At 40.6% G+C, this 22929-nt stretch overlaps 1 protein-coding gene across 1 annotated transcript; it reads left to right on the forward strand.

Annotated features, from left to right (window-relative positions):
- Nucleotides 1-1571: 1571 nt before the first annotated feature.
- On the forward strand, nt 1572-21056 carry erc1a (ELKS/RAB6-interacting/CAST family member 1a). Its single transcript, XM_076300552.1, has 18 exons — nt 1572-2267; nt 5140-5517; nt 6792-6866; nt 7290-7445; nt 7565-7732; nt 8419-8586; nt 9327-9464; nt 9790-9930; nt 10027-10167; nt 10437-10630; nt 11323-11334; nt 11880-11964; nt 12118-12249; nt 12465-12625; nt 16076-16223; nt 16881-16976; nt 18927-18970; nt 19134-21056. Exons 1-17 carry the CDS (start codon nt 1572-1574, stop codon nt 18951-18953), a joined length of 2916 nt encoding a protein of 971 aa, XP_076156667.1. The 3' UTR covers nt 18954-18970; nt 19134-21056.
- The last annotated feature ends 1873 nt before the right edge of the window (nt 21057-22929 follow it).

Below are 22929 nucleotides of genomic sequence, written 5' to 3' on the forward strand. Positions count from 1 at the left end.
CATCTTAATGGAAATTGCCCGCTTGACCGCTCTTGCACTGTAAAGAGGTTTTCCTTTTAAGCTCATGGTGTTGTAGCCTAGGCTATGACTTATTTTAACCTCCTGTCAACATTTTAATGTGTGAAGAAAATAGCCCAATTTCCAATTAGCACAGGTTACTTTTTGTGTGGGAACCATTTATTTGCTGTCCACATGGTCTCGGAATGGCGACAGTAGACAAGCTTGACATTTTGCACGTCATAAGCGCACAGCGTAAGGTTTACGTCACTGAAATCATCTGGCTCTGGGAAGATGCTGGCAGAGCCTACAGAAATAAAAAATGAAAAGGTTTTTTATGATGGAATCGAAGAATGCCTGGCTTTAAATTCATCGCAATATCGTTGACTCCGGCTATAACGCAATCCCTCGACCTGATGGTACATAGAAGGTAGTTTGATTTATTAACGATTTTCATCATATAGCCTTTACATGAGCCTGATAGACTCGAATGGTGCTCAGTCTTATCTTGAATGGTCGTTTACATTTAATCTTGTGCAGAACCTAGGCTAGCTTACACAGTCATGTATTTATTGCAAATAGTCCACAGCTTGTTTGTTAAAAAAGGCAGAGGAGGCTGTTAAGTTATCGTACATTTTCTAGCCCATTTTAAGAGTAGTGTAATGGTTGTGTGGTGTGGGGCGCAATGGTGGAGGAGGACGGTGAAAAGGGAGACATCTGTATCATTGCTTTGACGGTTCTCGTTGGTATTGTCAGCATCACACGTTCTTAGGCTTTTAGTTATTTTTGTCGGAGCATTGTTAGGCTATTTGAGAATGCAGATGACAATTACAACATGAATTGGATAGGCTATTAGGTGATGAGCATTATTTTAGAGAGCTTATGCATAAGATGAAGACTGAGGGGTACAACCCATTCCTCAGAGGAAACCTGCAAATAAAACCAAATCTAAATATAAATGACAACTACATTCACAATTTGGCCGATTATTATATCTGTGACAAATGAGTCCAAATAATCTTTGCAGTAGACCTTGATGGTTAAATTTTAAGTATGGTAACCTTGGGTGAAGATCAGAGTCAAAAGCTCTGACTGAATTGGAGTTTCTCCTTTTCAGTTTAAGTGCTCGATAAGCTTATTTTACATCCTTGTATAGCCTATGGTTAGAAAATGTCCATAATAGCTTTGTCTGATTTATTGACCCTGAGCACCTAAATGTAATTGGTAAGCTTTGATATTGTTTGGATTTTTTCAGACACAGATATGACATGACACATCAACCCTATTATGTGTTGTGCTGTTGTAATGCACTGTCATTCAGAGGATCCATCAGCTTTTGAGCCTATGCTTACACTGGCCCTTTCTGGTTTCAGATCACAGATACCATGCAAGGAGATCTGGAGGAACTGTACCTTTACTTCATCAATAAAACATTCAGTTTAATGTTCAAACCAGTGTTTGAGAATAAGTGTCCGTCCAAGTTGTTTAAGGTGAAGAACCACCTTCCTCATTTTCACAGTCAAATCATATAGTATTTGTAATATTTCCCTCAAAAACTATCACAGATAGCCAACATGTATGGTAGTGCTCGCTCAGTCAACAAAAATGACTCCAAGGCCAACCATGGTGCAGGAAAGAATAGCCAGAGCTCAGGACGCTCCCCCCGCCTGCCACGTTCCCCTCGCATGGGTCACCGGCGCACCAATAGTATGGGTGGCAGTGGCGGGGGCCCAGGAGGTGGGGGAAAGACTCTCTCCATGGAAAACATACAGTCCCTCAACGCAGCTTATGCCACCTCTGGACCCATGTACATGAGTGACAACGAGGTAGCTATAGCCACCACCTCTGATCTGCCCAAGAGCACGGTCACCCTGGCGCGCTCCAGTGGACGGGTGCCCTATGGAGTCCGCGGAGCTGTCATGGGCAGCACGCCAGAGATGGCGGTGGCACTTCCTGGCATGGCGGTGACCCCCTGCGACTCGGTGGGTTTCGCGGAGCTCCATGCGGCGTCCACGGTGCCCCACTCCCTGCGGCAGGCGCGGGACAACACCATCATGGAGCTGCAGGTGCAGCTGAAGGAGGTGCTGCGGGAGAACGAGCTCCTGCGGCGGGAGGTGGACATCAAGGAGAGCAAGCTCAGCTCCTCCATGAACTCCATCAAGACCTTCTGGAGCCCCGAGCTGAAAAAAGAGCGCGCCCTGCGCAAGGACGAGGTGGCCAAGATCTCTGTGTGGAAGGAGCAGTACCGTGCTCTTCAAGATGAAACTCAGGTAGGCATATTAACAGTGTCATGTGAGTGCGCATCCTGAACCAGTGTTTTAAAGTTGGCTTAGGATGTTATGAAATTTGCTTTTTCTCATCCTTTAATGTCAGACACAAGCACGTTTAGAGATGGAGAGGAGAGTAATGGCTACAAATCCCCGGTCATATTAACCCACATTTGATGTTAAAGATGACGTACATAATAGAGTTATGAAATAGCTCTGGATTCTTTAAAGGTACTGTGTAAAGGGTGTGATTTTAAAATGGCCTCATGGGAAAGTGTGCAGTACAGTAAGCACTGGGATCCTGGGATGGTGGAAGCTTACATGCCTGGATCTACTCTCTCTTTCCCACATGATACACAAAAGAGTGTGTCGGTACAGACACTTAGATTTGACTACAATCTGAATTTGTCTAGTTTCTTTTATAGCTTACACCATAAGCTCTTTCATACATAGTTTTTATGGTGGAATTATCCAATAGACAGTGGAATTGTTTAATAAAATGTGTCTGGTCAACACCATCTTACTACTGGTTAATTAAATGTGGGTAAATGATCTTTTCTGTGAAGCTGATGAGGATGAGTCTTGCTACTGAATATACATTTGCCTGTTTTAATAGAAAATCATAATTTCCCGCATTGTCTAAATAAATGTTTACTCTTACAATTTACTGTGCACGTACAGTTGACTGTACAGTGACAAAGCTGAGTTGTGTGTCTTACAGACACAGTCAGTATCAAAGTTTAGCGGTTGTCATTGTTTATTGGAATTGATTAGTCTTCTTTAGAAATGAAATGTTTCATAAACACAAGCTACAGGAAACCAGATGTTTCAGGGGCATAACATGTATGGAGAAAGACACCAAGAACATTATCAGTTGCAGTCAATGAAAACAAACTAACAGGTTAGAATTAGGCCAGTTTTGTTTTAGTATTTTCTGGTGGCAAAAGGAGGGGAAAACAAACAGAAATTGCAGTGTATTTAAACACAACAGCCAATAAAGCAATCACTACCAAATAACAGAGAATGCACTCATAATGGTGCCAGTGTCTGTCTAATTTCACTAATTTTGGGTAGGATTATATGTTTGGCCTTAGGTCAGACAACAAAATGAATGCTTTTGGTTTGCTTTTCAGTAAATAATATGGTGTCCTGTATAGTTTGGCGACGAGACTACATCTTAAACCAACTATGGGTCCTGATGACAAAACTGAAGGCACTCGTGCAGTTGTGTATTTCCAGCCAATCATTCCCCTCTAATGGAAGATGACTGTTTTCACATTTCCTCCAGTCCCTTTACACAGCTGTCTGGTTAATTACCCACTCAGGGAGCCTCAGCAGGACTCCTGGAGCACCCGCGCTGCTGTAGGCTAATCCACTTTCTCCACTTTAATACATTGATTCCCCTCATTTCAGTGATTAGTTTCAAACTCTGCATGTCTGCAAAATGGCTGTCATGCCATCATAAAAATAGGACCTTCATAGTGATTTGGCAGATGCCAGCTATTTCCGTGACATATATTTTTGCTAAATGTGTTTGGGAATCATGCTGTCAGTAAAGTAATGACAAGAAAAGGTAGTGTAAACTTGCAGCATCAGTTGTAATTGGTGACACATGTTAGTACATTAGCATAACTGCCAATTTTAGAAACCAGAATAATGAGGATTTTACATGCATTTGAGCACATTCTTCCAGAAGACTGTAGGCGGTGAGCATGAAGAGGATTGTGTAGCTTCGGTTGTTTGTATACTCCAGTAAGCTCAGAAGCGTTGAATGTCAGCTCCATATGTTCATTATACATGACATTCAGAATGAACCTTTCATATGTAAGACATTGTTTGCTAATGTTAACATTATTCATGGTATACCTAAAATGGTAGCCTGGTACATTGTACATTTGTACATTGTATGTAGGCTAGGTCGGTTTTTGTGGATGACTTTGTCATCTGTATCTTAATGGAATAGCTGTATCATAAGGTATTCCTCCCTGGTTATGGCCTACACACACAGTTTTTTACAATAAATTATTATGAATTAAAGGGGCCACGTGTACTATTTTGTTGTAAACATTTTGAATTCTTTGTTGCCTGGATATCCACCTTTAGCTAAACAGCTTTGGACAATTTTCGGACCGTACTCTATTGTAATACCACTTTGTATCTCAGTGTAATTTAAGTCGATGAAAGAGCGCAAGAGACAACTAAAATCCTACAGAATTCTGCACATACTCCCTTTAAGGACATAGCATATTCACACTTTTGCCATAACATTGAAATAAATACAACAACAACAAAAAAAGGTCTATTGTATGTCATAAAACTCCAGCCCTTAACCTCCAAGGTATTCTGGTGTTGTGAGAATAGTTCAGTGAAAGCATGAAATGTGGATTTCATACTGAGTTATCCAGTATATATCCAATTTATGTCTCCAATATGTTCTCCTATTGTAATCTTTTCATCTTCTTCAAAAGTTACCAAGTAAAGTACCACCTACTTTAGATTTTAAGTGGGATTTAAATCTGAGGACTGATGTAGCCAAACATTCCAAGTCTATTGCCATTAAGTCAAGGTTTTGCTGACTAGGATCATGATTGTCTTGCTGGAAAGTCCATTGATCAACCAGTTTTAGTGGGAGAGAATGCTTCTACTCCAAAATGGCCTGGCATTTAAAAGAATCCACAGTATCAGTCAAATGCTTTTCCCAAACTCAACTCAACTGTGTCACTTACGACGAAGCTAACAATTTAAGATGAAGACAAAAAAAATCATGTACTATCATGCATTCATGTACTATCTAACATTCAAAGTTTTAAAAGGCTGTTTTTGAATTTTGTGATTGTGATTCTTGCTATGTTTGTATTTTCACCACCTATCATAGCATCTTCAAACAACTATACAAGCCCTGCAAGCGGAGCTGCGCATTCAGCGTGACTTGAACCAGCTCCTCCAGCCACCCAGCGAGCCCCTGGCCTCTGAGCCCACAGAGGAGCATGAGCGGCAGGCCCGGGAGCTCTTCCTGCTGCGCCGCACCTTGGAGGAGATGGAGCTGCGCATCGAGACCCAGAAACAGACGCTGCTGGCCCGCGATGACTCTATCAAGAAGCTGCTGGAGATGCTGCACACCAAGGGGCCCTCGACCAAGGCCTGCGAGGAGGACCACGAGCGTACCCAGAGACTGGCCGAGGCCGAGATGCACATGCACCACCTGGAGAACCTGCTGGAGCAGAGGGACAAGGAGATGGCCGCACTCAGGGAGGTGGGCACACTGACCTCACCTGGACTGCAACCACATCCCAGCCAACACACACATGCTCTTATAGGGACCACTGACCAGTCGAGGAGCATCTGTTGCTCCAATTGGTGCAGTGTGTGCGGCTCAGCCAACACTAACTGACCTCTGGTATCTAGTTTATGGCCGATTCAGCATGTTGATTTAGCATGTTGAATCGGCATCAGAACCCGTCAGGGTTCCTCTAATTGGCTGTTTAGCTTGCCTACTTCTTGCTAAGTAGCACAGTGTAATCATCAAATATTCCCCTAAGGAGATACTATCCTGTTAGTTAGTGTTTTGCCTCTGAATTACTGGATCTAATAACACAGTTTCACCTTTTTTTTCCCTCAGCCTCTTTCCTCCACACAATCAAAAGACTGGCAATGCCAGTGTCATTTGCAACTTGTTAGAAAACATATACTTGATTAGAAGTAGATATATATCACGCACTGTCTTAGGTGAGCAAGAACAGTGAGCAAGAAAAGCTACGTTTTGTAGCCCATATCCACATATGGCACAGCAGTAGAACGTAGCCTACGTGCTAGTTGACAGTGGGCAGCCGTTGCTGTACTGTACAGTATGTGTAGTGCAACTTTTTCCGCCCACACAGGCAACACAGTGAGCCAACAGGACTCAACAAACAGTTGGCATCGCAGTGTATGCTTTGAACTCAGATGTGCATTCGCCTTTAGCGTGATGCTGAGTGATGCTGTTTCGTGTCTTATTCGGCAGTGGATTGTTCAGAAGGCTGCATTATGTTTGTAGTAGCATTTTCAGTTGCTGACTTGGTTTGGACTTTGTTCTGTATCTTAATATTCATTAGTTAGACGTGGACAACACACACAAAAGCCTAATGAGACCTAAGTCTGTAAGCCCAGATACTTCTCTGGTAACTCTACTAGTTGTATTTGAAGTAAACATCTGTCTCTAAAGGCTCCAGGTGCTCACCGAACAGCATTACAGAGTAGCTTTTTAACAACCAGAAGTTCACAAGAAACCAAAGATGGCAAGTAATGCCAACAGAGACTTAATGGAGGATGGGTGTTGGCCTGTAGTGGGCAGATATGGCATGTTCTAGCATGAGTACTTGGCAGCATAGTGTGTGTCTTACTGTTACTTGTTTTTACATTTCTGATCTCTGCATCCACTTTGCATTAATATCAATTTTCAATTGATCAATGTGAATACAGTGAATAATTTGCATATAGACTAGGGCATATTTGTGAGCTGAACTGTATGAAACATATTACTGTCTATAGGAGCTGCTCCGTCGCTATGAGGGAACCCCAGACTCAACAAAGACCAAGGCCCTGCAAACAGTTATTGAAATGAAGGTGACACTTACAATTACATACCACATAAGCTACTGTGACTCAACCAAGAAAGTAATTGAAAGATAATAAATAACATAATATGAGCAAAACATTTTCAAAAATATGAACATTGTTTACAACTTTCTAAATATTTAGCATCATCATTCAGAAATTCCAATCTAAAGAGTTTTAAGAGACTCTGAGACTTCAGATATACTGTACTGTCCTCAGGAGAGGTGTTCCATTCCTAGTGCTACAGGTATAAACGGTTTAAAAAGGTGCTGTGAAGCTAGCTCGGTTTGGACACTTGTTGTGTAGCACTAGAACAGATGCTGTCCTACAGTCTGATTTGATGTATTTCCAAATGGGTTAAGAAGCACACACAGTCTTGGTGAAGAGCTCCTGCAGTGAGTGACATGGCTGTGTCCGTCCGTCCGTCCCCAGGACTCTCAGATCTGCTCTCTGGAGCGCGGCCTGCGGGAGCTGGAGGACCAGGTGATGATGCTGCGCTCCAGCAGCGCGCTGACCTGTGAGGAGCGCCAGGAGGAGGTCAAGCAGATGGAGGTCTATCGCAACCACACCAAGTTCATGAAGAGCAAGGTAATTGCTGCTCAGGAATGTCCTCCCTCCCAGTAATGAAGGTCAGTGTCCTGTTGGGTGTTTTGGATAGATTTCGGTAATTGTATGGTCATTTGTGGGGTAACTCTGCTTTTTGCCAGATGGATCAAGTGAAGCAGGACCTCTCCAGAAAAGACACTCAACTCCTGGGATTGCAAACCAAACTAGAAACATTGACCAACCAGTTTTCGGACAGCAAGCAACACATTGAGGTGCTGAAAGAGTCGCTAACAGCTAAAGAACAGCGAGCAGCCATCCTGCAAACAGAGGTACGGCACTGAAATGAGTATGTTATAATGAGCATGATTTGGCATGCTGAGATTCAAGCACACATTCATAACAGCTTAGGTCACACTTTAAATCAGGTCACAAAAATACTAACAGCTTTGCCAATATCATAGTCTAAAAGGAAAACACTTTCCCAAAGTTTTTTATGTACTGGAAACTTGTTAGTTATTTTAAGTAGATAATTGCTATTTTTACAAGCATAGAATATAGACTACAACTAGTCATATAACTGTAAATACAGGCTACAGCTTATGTGAATAGTGCCACATGATTAGAGACACTCTCATTAGACACGTGATGAGGGTCCTACTACTTCTGTTTATTATAAAAGTAGGACTATAATGAGTAGAGAATGTAGAGGAACTGTAACCAATCATTGCTTTGTTGTGCACAACTGAATATATAATGTCATGGGTAATAATGAAAATATAAAGTTTTGGTGCAGGGTTTTGTAACACCACTTGGGGGCAGAATAAGAGCACATTCTGTACACACACCACAGTCTGTGTTCTGTGACGATGTGGAAAAGAGTTGCCTGTTGGGTGATATCTAGCAGCTATAATCCATTGAAGTAGTGGTATCCCTGTATTTTCTTCGTTCATGTACTGTGTTCAGCCACTTTTTTCAAGAGAGCAAGAGGGCCTAATTTGACTGGCCGTATTTGTAGGTGGATGCTCTGAGACTGCGTCTTGAGGAGAAGGAGAGCACGCTGAACAAGAAGAGCAAGCAGATCCAGGAGATGTCAGAGGAGAAGAGTACCCTCAACGGGGAGATCCATGACCTCAAAGACATGCTAGATGTTAAAGAACGCAAGGTTAATGTGTTGCAGAAGAAGGTAAGATCTCAGACAAGCACAGGCAAGTCATCAATCATCAAGTCAACTACATTACAAGTGACATTTGGTCGAGCGAGCAGGAGAAATATGTTCCCATGCACCTGTTTGGCATTTTAGAACCCTAATGGTGTCTAGTTTTTCATGTTACGTAGGTCAACTAATGGCCCATGGGGTTCATTTGGAGGCCAGGTTGTATTGATGTTCACACATGTGTCTAAAAGAGCTGATTTTCATAGTAATAGCAGGTGGTGTGAAAAAGTGCTCACGTTTTCATAGAAGCATGAAACTTGCTGCAGTTGCACAGTTTGGGCCCCTGCACGTTTTTAGAAATGGATCCATCACAAAAACGCCTTGTCATGGTAATGGCAGTCATTTTACTTTTTTAGCATACCAGCTCCTTTTTATTATGTCTCATAATATGTAATATTTATATAATATGTAGGCCTCTCATCCTGTCACTGTTACAGATTATTATAGATAAATGCATATTTGATAAGTAAACTATCTTGATCTTGTCAGCTTGTCAGTTAATGTTACCTTGTTTTTGGTGTGAGCTAGGGCTGTTTTAATGGGATTGGATTAAATATACTTACCGGTACTAACTTTTGCCAACCGTTAAAATTGGAGACTGCACCTTTAAGGGCTGGCTTCAGGTGTAACTCAGAGATGTTAAAACAATGTTAGTGCGTGAACGATATGTCTCATAAATGAGATCTATGTGGCTGATGTTCCATCCCCAGATTGAGAACCTCCAGGAGCAGCTGAAAGACAAGGAGAAGCAGATCAGCAGCCTGAGGGAGAGGCTGAAGTCCCTCCAGACGGACACCTCCAACACAGACACTGTCCTCAGCACCCTGGAGGACTCACTGGCTGAGAAGGTCACTCCAGACTACATTTAGTTTTTATGAGGACTGCATGAGGGGTTGAACATATGAATGAACTTCATGAATTGAATATTACTATCCAATAACAAATTATTACATAACCTAATGATTATGGGTATCAAAACATGTAAGTTTCGTGAATTGTTTGTGTGCGTCTGGTGTGATCAGTATATGATCAATTATGTGGCACACATATGACGGTACACATTTGATATGTCTATAATTTTATAGCGTTTTAAAAGGGTTGGAACCCTGACACCTCATTTGACATTTTGGTTGATTCCTTTCTCAAATGGTTGTGTGTGTGTGCGGCGTATAGGACCGCATCATTGAGCGTCTGAAGGAACAGAGGGACCGCGAGGAGCGGGAGAAGTCAGAGGAGCTGGACACCAGCAAGAAGGAGCTGAAGGAGCTCAAGGAGAAAGTGTCTCTCCTACAGGGAGACCTGTCAGAGCGAGAGGTGAGAGAAACAACCACAGCTTCCATGACTCGCCAAGACTACTGATCAGCTGATGACTTTGCATAATACTACCTGCCATTGAATCATTGTTCCTAGACGTCCTTGCTGGATCTGAAAGAGCACGCGTCCTCATTGGCCTCGTCCGGTCTGAAGAAGGACTCCAAGCTGAAGAGCCTTGAGATTGCCCTGGAGCAGCGTAGAGAGGAGTGCAGCAAGCTGGAGAATCAGCTGAAGAGGGTCAGAGTGGTGGAGAGAGATGACCAGCACACACAGACTCGCATGCCACAGTTTTGAATTGCCTTGATTTGGGGTTACTCGTAGTGTAGGGCCAGCTTCTCACTCCAAAGGGTTTCCTGTTAATGCTTTTGTCTGATAACAGATATTAGAGTTCCTATTTCATATGCATTTTAAGAGTAACTTTTTTCTTCTAACACTGCTAAGTATTTGATTCTACTGTGTCATGTGTTCCTGTAACACCATACCTTGTGTGTGGATGACCCGCACAGGCCAAACATGCAGCTGCTGATGCACAAGCGAACTCAGAGCTATCTGAGAAGATCGCCGCTCTGGAGACAGATGTGGCTAGACACAGAGAGGATTCTGGGAAGGCCCAAGCGGAGGTTGACCGTTTGTTGGAGATCCTGCGCCAGATGGAAAATGAGAAGAATGACAAAGACAGAATAATCAATGAGCTGGAGAGGTAAGTTCGGTAAACTTTTTTCTCCTTCTTGGATTCAAAAGTGATCACTTCAGTCCAAAACTATTTAACTTGTGACTGAGTGGGAGTAGACAACTTTTTTTAGAGCAATCTTTTCTTTTGCTGATGTGTTATGGAGTGCTACTACGGCCCACCTCTGCTTACAGGGCTATACTATGAGGGATACCACACTTATGAATCTCTTTGTATTTTGTGTTTTCCCCCCAGTGAAATTATTAAAATAGAGACTAAAACAGAGCTGACCAAGTTTAGAAGCAGAATCTGAAATGCACTAAATCACCCAATGCTTTTTAACACAATAGAAATCGGAGGCAACATTTCCTTATAAATAAACGTCCTGTGGCTATGTGTATGAGTTTATAATGGGTTGTGATGCTGTATCAAGGCCATTTGACTGCCAAGTGTATTGCAGACTATTGCAGCATCACAGTTCTGAAAACTACAGTATTAGTATTCTTACACCACTACTACTCCGCCAAGTGTTATTCATGATCACTACTATTACAACTACAATTATGACAGGATGTCAGCATCTTTTTGTTTAAGTAAAGATTTATTTATTTAACTTGTGCAGATTGACTTTTTTCCCTTTTAGATTCACTGCTGAGTTACCTCTCTCTTGTTTCTGATTCTTTTTTTTTTGTCATCTTCTTTCCTTGGCAAATTCTGTCTAGTGTGACATCGAGGTTAGTGGACATCCCAATATCCCCTTAGTTGTAGTTCTCCTTGACCTAGTATTTGCAGTACTTTATCAAAACCTTAATCCCTTATGGTTAAAAATGGACATGGATTTTTAGCCATAGGTCTAGCCATTTTTAGCTACACAGACAGACTGGACTTGCTAACAATAAAGAACTCCATGTGATCATTTACATGGCTTTACTGTCTTACTGTGCGCAGCTTTTAAATGGTAAAGACAGGTGGCTTTCCTTCAGTTTGTCATTCAGTGAGCACTCATGACATCTTACCCCTGAAGGTCCTTTGAGGCTGAAAAAACAAATGTCCTTTCAGATCTGTTTAATTCCATCTGATTACAACATTAACAGAGACCAACATCTGTCATTGCACTAATGTTAACAGTTATCATGAAATGGGATGATGATGCAATCGATCTTATTTTACATTCAGAGCAGTGAAGCCCAGATTGAGTTCCAATGTTTGTTGAAGGACCTTCATCATTCACCTCTTCTAGTGTGTCCTTGATGAACTCACCCTCTGTGCGTCACTGTAGGCAAATAAGGGAGCAGAGCAAGAAGGCCAGCACCCAGAAGCATCCTGCGGAGAAGGGCAGAAACAGCAGCGACGGTCCCCAGCAGGTAACGCACCTACAGTAGGCTCACCAATCAAGGGTCAGGAGACCAGGGAGAGAACAACGTGTTTGACAGGCGTCATGGAATAATCACCTCTAACTCTGTGGTCCTGTATGAGCACTTGTCTCTAGTAAAGGTCATCTTCTCCTCTCTTGTCAGGACTCTCTGCGGCAGAAGGCTGAGCGCATCGAGGAGCTGGAGGAGGCGCTGAGAGAGAGTGTCCAGATCACGGCTGAGAGGGAGATGGTGCTGGCCCAGGAGGAGGCTGCTCGGGCACACCAGGAGAAACAGGTCAGACATATACAGTTCCAGACGTGTGTCAAGGCAGGAAGAACAGATAAGACGTCAACAAAAATAAAAAAAACAACATATAAAAGGATGTCACAATGTGTCTATGTGAAACTATCATTTAGAACAACAATGTAATGGTGGATCTGTAATCATATTTTAACATTCAACATTTAACATTCATTTAAATTAAGATTGTTGCCTTTTCTTTTTGGAAGATGGAGGAACTGCTTGCAGCCATGGAGAAGGTGAAACTGGAGCTGGAGTCCATGAAAGCTAAGATGTCGTCTACCCAGCAGTCTCTGGCAGAGAAGGAGGCTCACCTGACGACGCTGAGGGCTGAGCGCAGGAGGCACCTGGAGGAAGTGCTGGAGATGAAGTAAGCCTGCTCAGAATACTCTCTTAAAATAAAGGAAAAAAACATACCGTATTTTCCGGACTATAAGTCGCTCCTGAGTATAAGTCGCATTAGTCAAAAAATGCGTCATGAACAGGAAAAAAACATATATAAGTCGCACCGGACTATAAGTCGCATTTATTTAGAAATGTATTTCACAAAATCCAAAACCAAAAACAGAGACTATGTAACTGGATTATTGAGGCCAAAAAGATTAATGTTAATGAAGACGAAGGAGTGAAGGCAGCCAAGAGGAGGGCAGGAAGGTCATTGCAAAGCAAAAGATTCACTGAAAGAAAATACCATGTGGTACACCAAAATGTCTCTAAAATGTGGAGAATGCAATGCAATCAAGCATTTTGGGCGATGTGGAGTCACAAGCTGGCAGCAGATTAAATGCTCACGATAGAGAAAAAGACGGTTTTAAAAGGACGTGACCGAAGCTGAGGCAAGCCAGGCAATAGGCATATAGGCCCGACGGTAATTGTAAAGTATTTTACAAAAGATTCACTGAACAAAAATGCTTATATGGTACATGAAAATTTAGCTAAAAATTTAGCTAAGCATTTTGGACGATGTGGAGAGACAAGCCGGCAGCAGATTAAATGCTCGAGAGAGAAAAATATGCGGTTTTAAAAGGACGTGCAGACCGAAGCTGCAGCAAGCAGGTGATATTTAGAAATTTATTTCACAAAATCCAAGACTAAGAACAGACAGACTATGTAACTGAACACACTGAGGCCAAAAATATTGAGAATTCTACAGGGAATCTTGAAGATGAAGGAGTGAATAGTGGCAAGAGGTAAGCCGAAGGCTGCTGACAAGTGCCCGATGCTATTGTAAAGCAATTTACAAAAGATTCACTGAACAAAAAGGCTGATGTGGTACATGAAATTTTAGCTAAAAATGTGGAGAATGCAATGCAATCAAGCATTTTGGACGATATAGCGTATTGGCACAAGCTGGAAGCAGAACAAATGCTCGCCGAGAGAGCGAGAGAAAAAAAGATGCGCATTTAAAACCAGGGCCTAAATTTCAGCGCAGGATTGCGCATAAATTATTACTAAGTATTGAGCATACTAATAAAAATCATAATGCGAGAAATTCCCACACATTTTACAGCGCTGTCTGACGTTAATCTAATAATGGAGCGGCCTGAAAGCGGACGTTATAATCGATTGCGGACGTGAACAGACAGCTACAGACACGGAGCTCATAGTAGGCCTACTTTCACTTTCTGTGCGTATTCACGTGAAAGATAATTAGTAGCAAAACAGCGATCAAATATTACATGGCATTGAGTTTTGTTTTCAAATGTTTTCATGCATGTCCAGATAACGGGTGAGGAATGTTTAGGGGACAGACTATCGTGAATCGTGAATTTATGGCTGGGCAAAGCACAGCACCTTTATTTGGACCATGGCTTGTAGCCTATTCGAGTCAGCTATAGGCCTTCATTTCTTGCGTTTTACTGTGAGACATAGGCCTATACTTTTCGTTTGGAGCAGCATACCGGTAGGCTATCAATGGCATTGGGTCACTATTAATTTTCATGTATGAAAGAGTGTCGGGATGTCCATCCGCTTATTGCGAGATAAGGCATTCATTCATGGAACGTGTGCTGTGCTGCAAGGGAAACCTTATTCCGTATAGCCAAAGAGGTCTAATATTAGGACTAAATTTAGTTATTTTTTAAATTATGCATGATTTACTTTTTTATAAAATTCGTAGGCTGATGCCTGGCAGCAACAATTGTGTTTAAATGTAGGTTAACCTGGGGCTGCGTGCTACTGGTAGCTTGAGAGCAATGTGTTGGAGACTCATGGTGTAGGACAATGACTTCGTTGGCAACAATATTAAACCAACCAACAATATAAATTATTAAGAAGAGCTATTTTATGAGTTAAATTGAAACAAAATTATACTGGCTTTTATTTGTCCAAATCTGAGGCCCAGCTATAAATAGAATCCCGGCAGTAATTTGAGGATTTAAGTATGCACGTGTGTTTCACGACTTGTGCATTTGAGAGCGCTCTCTCAAGGCTGTAGACGATAATGTTTCATGTAGGGTTCATGTCAGTTAATATAAATTAACATTTAAAAACATGTTCAATTATATAATTTTTTCATATATAAGTCGCACCTGACTATAAGTCGCAGGACCAGCCAAACTATGAAAAAAAGTGTGACTTATAGTCTGGAAAATACGGTAGTTGTCCTCAACAAAGAGCAAAGAAATATTCAGCCTAGAACCATCTGTCGGCGGTTTGTATAACCATTTCAGGGCTTTCTGGCTTTCTACTTTCAACTTCAGATAGCAGAATGCCGTTTTACCATGAAAGGGTAGTAATTTATAAAGGGCTATTGATGTTAAATGAAAAACTACTGAGACACATTACAGGGTTTTCTTTTTACCATTTTTTCCCCCCAAGAGCATTAGGGACTTTACTCACGGTGGCTTTCTCACATTGATTTGTAACTTTTAGATAGCAGTAATATTGAGCAGTCAGCGGAAATGCATGGATTCCAGTTGCTGCTACTGGAAGAAACTGTAAATTTCCACAGAATTATTTTTGGAATCTGATCCCTTATCATACCTGTTCATTCTTACTCGTCGCTCGACTTATCTTGACTAAATTCAAGATGGCTGCAAACGCTAAACTTCGTGAAGATACTATCTGTATAAATCGTCTTGTAAGTAAACTACCAGTGCTTTTTCAAAGTTCTCAATGTCTCGTTTTAAATGTCAGGGCCCTCGGAAGTCTACCAATGAAGTGTGGAGATACATTGAGCCTCGTAAATGGTGTAAAACAGTGATTTATTTGCATGGCTATGCCGATGCCGAGGCACCACCATTGACCGCCTTGTTGGTAGCATCGGCTAACTAGCGCCAGATTTCGGAGTGCAGGGGACAAGCCGAGATGGGCTATGAGACATACGTTCACACTCGGTATCATGTTTCAAAACACTTTAGGTCAAAATCACACCGGAATTCTCCTTTAAAGTCAACACATGTGGAAGACACACATTACATTCAAAATAAAGGTAAAGATTAAATGATGTTTGTACTGGATCAATAATGAATAGTAATTCATATTCAAAAGCCAACTGACTGTCTCTGTAGCAAAGTCAACATAAAAAGTTAATTACTGTCAGACTTGCATACTCATTACATTGTTTCTGAAACAACAACCTGGCAAGACCCTTTGTGTATAATCTTTTCCATGCACTTAATCTGAAAATGTTGGTTGCTGAATGCCAGTAAGCCTAATACAATGTAGATAAATGTTGATATCTGATTGAGTCTACTTCAAACTCCTAGCTTTAAATGCAACTGTATAACTGCTACCAGAGGGTTATGCCAAACGTGTGTATGTTTGTCTGCATTTCGTAAATGTTTTCTAAAATATAGAATGAACCTTTGCATTATAGACAGGAGGCACTGTTGGCAGCCATTAGTGAGAAAGATGCAAATATTGCTCTACTGGAGCTGTCCTCCTCAAAGAAGAAGAAGACACAGGAAGAAGTGGCCCAGCTGCGCAGAGAAAAGGACCGCCTTGTACAGCAGCTCAAGCAGCAGGTGTGAGCTTCCCCATCGGTCATACCAATCATTCCAGTTGTTGTGGTCATTGCCTTAAATTCGGGTTATATGGAGTTGCAACTGTAGTAAGTCTGTGGTAACTTATTTTGATATTATAAATGTTCACCTTCTGAATGGTACAGTTGTGCATTTTAAATGGTCATAAAGGACTGACATGTTTCTGACTCTTCTGCATAAACAATAGCCCCGTTTACATGGACAGTTTTGTTGTCATTCCGATTAAACTATTCCGATTGAAAAATTTGTTCCGTCTGTTTACATGGGGTACGTTCTATTTCGATCAGGTGCTCTCAAGTGCTTTAGAATCTTTGATCAAAATAGCCATTGTTGTCTACTTTTCCTTGAGAAGATACACCAGTCAATCCAAATGACCGTATACATGGGTGTTCATTCGGAATAGGAGCGGATTACACCACCTCTTTCATTCCGATTAAAATTCTGATCGGATCAGGAATTTTCATTCCGATTGAGGTGTTTTTATGACAATTTTTATTCCGATTGAGCCGTTATTCCGTTTCTAATCAGAATAGAAGTGTCCATGCAAACGTGGTTATTGACAATAATGGACTAGTACTGTAAGTGTGTATGCTTTACCTTCTTTCCTCTTCCTTTGTGACTGACATCTGCTTTGGGCAGACTCAAAACCGCATGAAATTAATGGCAGACAGCTATGAAGATGGACACTTGAAAACACAAGCCAACCAAACCAATCACAAGCCATCCCCTGATCAGGTTGGTGTTAGCTGCATAGGATAAGAATGTCACACATGGCAGTTGCACATAATGTAGTTTCCATATGGTGTAAAAGACACTATTTTTTATTTAAACACATACTGGTATGGAACTGGACTGGAACTGGTACTGGAAATGTAATGAGCACCTGACAAAATATGTTGGCAAACACACACACACACACACGGGTCATTGACAAAAGGCTTTTAAAAACATGTTTTCAAAATAATAATGAAGAGAATGCATTTTTTTGCAAGTTTCAACAAAGCACAGCATTTACAGGTGTTTTAATACATTTTAATACATACCGGTACATTTTTTTTTAAAAGCCCACACTTGTTTGATTTTTTTGGTAAGTATAGCTGAGATTGTCTACAGTGCTTAACACATTATTATTTTGTAGCACCTTGGTATTAAAAGTAAGTTATGATGAATAAGCTACTTTATTGTAGAGGGCGGGTATTTTGATTTTCCAACATCCAACTTTACATTTAAAATGTGAATAAATACTATACAAATAAAAAAGAATATTGTTTAATATAATAATTAGGTACAACACATTTTTCAACCATTTCTTCACTTTAATCTACTATTTCTTGGTTTAAATTAATATTTTACCTTGTTGCACCACCTGGCGATGTGGTTGCGCTACCTGACTTTTGCTACTATCTCAAATTATACAGGCATCTTCTATACAGGCACCTATAACCTTAACTTTGCCAGCAAGTTAATCCACTCAATGTTCAATACACAATACAAAATAGAATTTACAATACAATAAAGAGTTTTATATTAAAGTAACTTTTTCTTAGTTTTACATTGGTTGTACCACCTGCCATGTAAACTGTACAAGTCCAACTATGAAGAGAAAGTATATTTGAGCAAGATTTACAAACATTTCACTCATCAGTAAAGGTCACTTGGGGTCCTCTTGATGAGGCAATATTCTGTTTACTCAAATTCAAAATAAACTTTGAATGAATGTGGCATTTCAGATATGGAAATTTCAGATATGAAAATTTCCAGACAAATGCTTTTTTTTTTCAATTTTCCAAACAATTAAGTAAACTATAAATAAACTAGTAAATAAAATAAAATTATAAAATTAGGCGACCATATTTCTTTTTAATTTCCTTACCTTTTAAATTATATATTTAATACTTTTCACATAGTGTTAATTTGCTCGGACGTTGCGCCACCTGACATTTTGAGGGTTTGAGATGACAAAACATATTTTCTGTTTATCACAAAAATTATATGTTCAAAATATACAGGTTTTATAGAATAAAATAATGCTTCTTATATAGTAACCCCAATATTTTAAACCAATGTAATGGACTCGGACACAGAAATCTGCATGTCACATCATTGACCCACGTGCATGCATGTTCACACACATGCATGCACGCACATGCACACACACACACACACACATACACACATTTTTGCGGTGACTTGAAACAGACTTAAAGCAGCACTAAAGAAGATTCGCTCTCGGGGTCCCCCTACAGTTGAGAAGCGCAATAATAAACAAACTAAATACCGGTATGCGTCTTTTGCAACAAAGTATGAACATAACTCTGATACAGTATTCTGTAGAAGGAATGCACCGACAGCAGTCTATAGAAAGAGATATCTGAATTCCTGTAGCATAGCAGCTCTCTTCCATTTTGATTTCGGGAGGGGGCCAGTGTTCCTACCCGAACACCAAACTTCCTATGGCTGTTTTACAAGCGATAAGAAATGCTCAGAGTAGGGCAGAAGTGCCGTTCGCCCTTTTAAGAGTTTATGTGCTGTCAAAATGATTTTGGAAATGTTATTTTAAGGTAAAAAAAAACTCTTTAGGGGGCATTTAAAAGATTGGTCATGATATTCACTCTGATATTCACTCTTTCTTTTTACGTCATACTAATATATTTTTTTATGTTCTTTTCCCATGGCCAAACAAAGGATGATGAGGAAGGCATTTGGGCATAACATCATTTTTTGGAAGGGTAAGTATTCCATTTGAGGGCACATTAGTTTTCAATTGAATTTTTGATCTCACTTGCGTAATGCCTCAACATGAACCATGAACATACTTGTATGAACACAGTCTAATGCATGCATATATAAATTATAGGTTGAAACAATATTTCTGTTCTGTCTTTCCACCAGGTTTGGAGTGAGAACGGCCGTAAGACCATGTCCCACTTTGACGACTTTATCATCGTCTGCCTTCCAGACAAGAGCCTCATCTCCTGTTACGCCTGGCCCTGCTGTCATATCCACTTCTCACCCACCTCGAGAATCTAACTGTATTTATTTGCACAAAATGGAGGAGAGTAGAAAGATCCGTGTCAAAAATCAGTGTTGCTCCACTGTATTCATATAGACCAGTAAAGGGCAACACCCTCCTGACTGTTGCACCCTCTTTGGGATTCAGTTAGGTGAACCATTCAGATAAATATGTGAAGTTCTGAAATGTATCAGGGACGACCTTTCATTACCCTGAAGTAAAATGTGCAGTGTAGTCAAATCAGTATTGAGGTTACCGAGTTTATTTTGACTGGGACTCTGCTGCTCTGATTGGTTGGGTCCATCCTTAACCGCAGTGGCCCAGAGGCCTGAAGCAAGGTACACTTCTCTGTCAGTAGCCAAAGTAAACAAATTCTTAGATTCTACAATAATCAAAACAGCAAATCACAACCGTACAGGTGTCATGGTGTTGTTTTGCATGTCCTACAAGTTTTTACACATTCCCCAGACTCTGGAAAAAAATGGTTGTCTCACCTCGACTAAAATAGATCCCCTGCTACTTTCTCTCCTTTCATGCAACTCATCCTGTAGCTGTGGGCTTCATTTTCAATGACTAAACATTGGTGCATTTGTTCAAATATAGCATACTTCTTTGAGTGACTTGTGCAATGATTTTTTAAATAGTGTTTTTCCTGTACAGTATGTGACGTTGTGTGAATATGCCATTGATTTGACACAGGACGGGAGTGCAGCACTTACTAGGGCTACTTGTTACACAGACAGTGCAACAAAAGTAGCTGTTGCATTTCTAACTGCAACAAAATTACTGAAAGTAATATGATATATTTTGACAACTGTGCCACTTCTTTAGACTTTGAACATATAGCCCTATGTGTATGAGGAGGAAGATGGATGAATTTTCCTTCAAGAACAGGGGCAAAGTAGCCTAGCGCTGCCATCTAACACATTCTCTCTACATTCATTTTGTGGCCTGGACGCCATCTATAAGGACATGTAGACAATTATTACATTGAAATGCAGTACTACATTGAAAGAAATTATATCAACTCAATCATACTGATCATACCAATCATACTGAACCTAGTAAACAAAAAAGCCACGGTCATCTTCTCCAGACGTATTTTCCGCTCAGGTGTTAAACAAATTTATCAAGAGTATCCATAGCCTCTCAGTAAAAACCTGATGTCATTGTAGGATCTATGTGAATCCTCTACAAGCACGTCCATAGTTCTAAGGGTAGCTGGTTTTCAAATGCCAGGTCTCCCTCTTTGTCGTCACCTGAAACACTTTCCATGGCTCAGAGATCACTCTAGTAAAAAATCTACTAGTTGGGTTGATTCTCATCTGGGGGTTCCAGACTATACTCATAACAACTGGCTGGCAGCTCTAGTGTGGTAGTGCCCGTTAGAGGGCAAAGAACTCCAGCATCGAATATCAGCTCAGTTAGTCTGGTAGTGCCCGCCAGAGGGCAAAGAACTCCAGCATCGAATATCGGCTCTTATCAGCCATGTGTGGAGCTGACTTCAGCCCTGGATAGCTGCCTCATGAGATCACATTGCTGGATTGATGTGCTTTCATGAATGGAGAATATCAAAACCAATCTGTCTCCTCATGCTCTGTCTTGAATCAATCTGTCTATCTCCCTCTCTCTCTTTCTCTCTCTCTAAGCCTTCTACCCTCTAGATACTTTTTATCTGTCATGTTTTAAGAGATTTTGGCCCAGTGCTGTATCTTTGTGTGTTGTGAGAGAGTGTAAACTCTTGTAAAACAATGTAAGAGATGTGTGTGAGTGTTTTGACTTTGTAAATATGTACATAAATGTGTCTGACCTGTGTCTTTCATCTGCTCTTACTTGATTTCTGTCTAGACCCAGGGATCCATCAAACTTTCAGAGCAGTACCGTTACATGTTTTCCCCCACTGGAACAACATTAACAGTAACCCCATAATCATTTTGTAGGATTTTTGTTCTTGCAAAAATCACTTCAAGTTCAAAATTCAGTTTTTGGGTCTTTAAATCTTCCCATTGCTCAATGCTGTGCCTAAAGCTGAAGGCACCGTAGATAGCCCCTTACCTCATGTGAATGGACAACACACTCTAATTAACTCCGTCTTTACACACAGTTCTTGTGTGTGTGTGTGTGTGTGTGTGTGTGAGAGAGAGAGAGTGTGTGTGTGTGTGTGCTTGTTTGTTTGAAAATTGGGAACATGTTACAGAACATCAAAACAAACTGTCTAATGTGGAAAAACTTCAATAATGCCCGATAGAACATACAGTTACCAGACTGTCGACTTTGGAATAGTACACAAAAATGGATCATTAGATAATCTTATGAATTATACATCATATAAGTATTTCAAGAAACAGTCTTCTTGTATGGACAATAGTCAACAATAACACTTGCTAGAAAAGACCATCTGGCTAAAACTATCGTCGTTACAAATGCACTTTTAAACGGCAGATTTAAAAAAAATTATACAACACTTAATAGGAGCCTTGGAGGTCTTACCAGTTTAAAGCCAAACACGAGGGTGAATCGATGCACAAACGCACATTTATTATTGGTTTATTGCATTTCATACATAGCTTAGGGCGGTTTATTTCTCTTTTCCCAAAATGTCCTCACTCGATAAAGAAAACAAATGACATCAACAAGCAGTTAAAGCCGACACTGAGTGGTTGCAGTCCCTGTTGATGTTTGTGGTGCATTTGTTTCAAACTTGGCCCCAGCATCAGCTTTGTGATGAATACCAGAGGGCACCATTCAACTTGTGTAATAAATAATGTCACGGCGACACTGCAGTTTATTGCAGGACCAAAGCTTGTTAAATTGTTCCCTGTATCTCAGGTTCATATAAGAAACCTTGGAGAATTAAATAGCCTATATACATGACAGCCGTATGTATACACACCTAACAAGATATTGACACAACAATAGTGGTGCCACAGGCAGTAGAACACCTTGAAGCCAACATTCCCCCCAGTGATGTTTCATTTTTTACATAATCTCTCTAGCACCTACGATTGATTGAATTTGAACGTTATGGAGAGCAGATGTTGAACCTTGACACAATAAATTGTATATTTTGACATTCTGAGTTTTAGGTATGGATGTTCATAAAGGTTGGTACTATGAGATCACACAAAATGAAGTTGCATTCATTAACAAAAAAGGAGAATTAAGTATTTTATGAAGTCAAGTCTTTAGTGACCGAAACAAAAGGACCTGACATTATCTGTTGTTGACGCAGTGTAGCTAATCAAACCCAGATGCATGGCACTCGCTCGTCTATTGTGCAAGAGCAAAAGGTATAATAACACCAGCAAGGTTCCCCACAGAAACAATGTTAACTTTTATATGATTAATCTGTGAGAGTGTGGGCATTTTGTCTTTACAAGAGCCGTATTATTTTGCATGCACTTGATCTTGTAAACATAGTAACCACTCACTCTGAAATGGTCCAGGTACCCTGCCTGTCAGCCAACAAAGCCTGAACTTCAGCTGAATGTTTTCGTAAGCTGGTTAATGGAAAAATCCCATTGTTTACATAGTTTGTGATACTGATGGGTTTAGCTTTTTTTTATGCTGAATAAGAAAGCGTAGAAAGCGTAGGGCTATATCACAAAAATAGATGTCTCCATGTATGGTCACTGTGGTGAGTGGTTGGTATACTTAAAGCGATGGCTTTGTTCC

This window comes from Alosa pseudoharengus, unplaced genomic scaffold (genome assembly GCF_046254945.1).
Source record: "Alosa pseudoharengus isolate Yale_2024_CS ecotype anadromous, Long Island Sound unplaced genomic scaffold, YU_APseudo_1.1 YU_APseudo_1.1_scf_10, whole genome shotgun sequence".
NCBI lineage: Eukaryota > Metazoa > Chordata > Actinopteri > Clupeiformes > Clupeidae > Alosa > Alosa pseudoharengus.

What these genes read in the sequence shown, in the direction of transcription:
- erc1a (XM_076300552.1), top strand. Translation starts at nt 1,572, where the DNA reads ATGTATGGTAGTGCTCGCTCAGTCAACAAAAATGACTCCAAGGCCAAC. An exon ending in TGGAGAATCAGCTGAAGAGG is followed by an intron (nt 10,168 to 10,436) that starts GTCAGAGTGGTG and finishes TGACCCGCACAG; the next exon opens with GCCAAACATGCAGCTGCTGA. An exon ending in ACAAGCCATCCCCTGATCAG is followed by an intron (nt 16,977 to 18,926) that starts GTTGGTGTTAGC and finishes GGCCAAACAAAG; the next exon opens with GATGATGAGGAAGGCATTTG.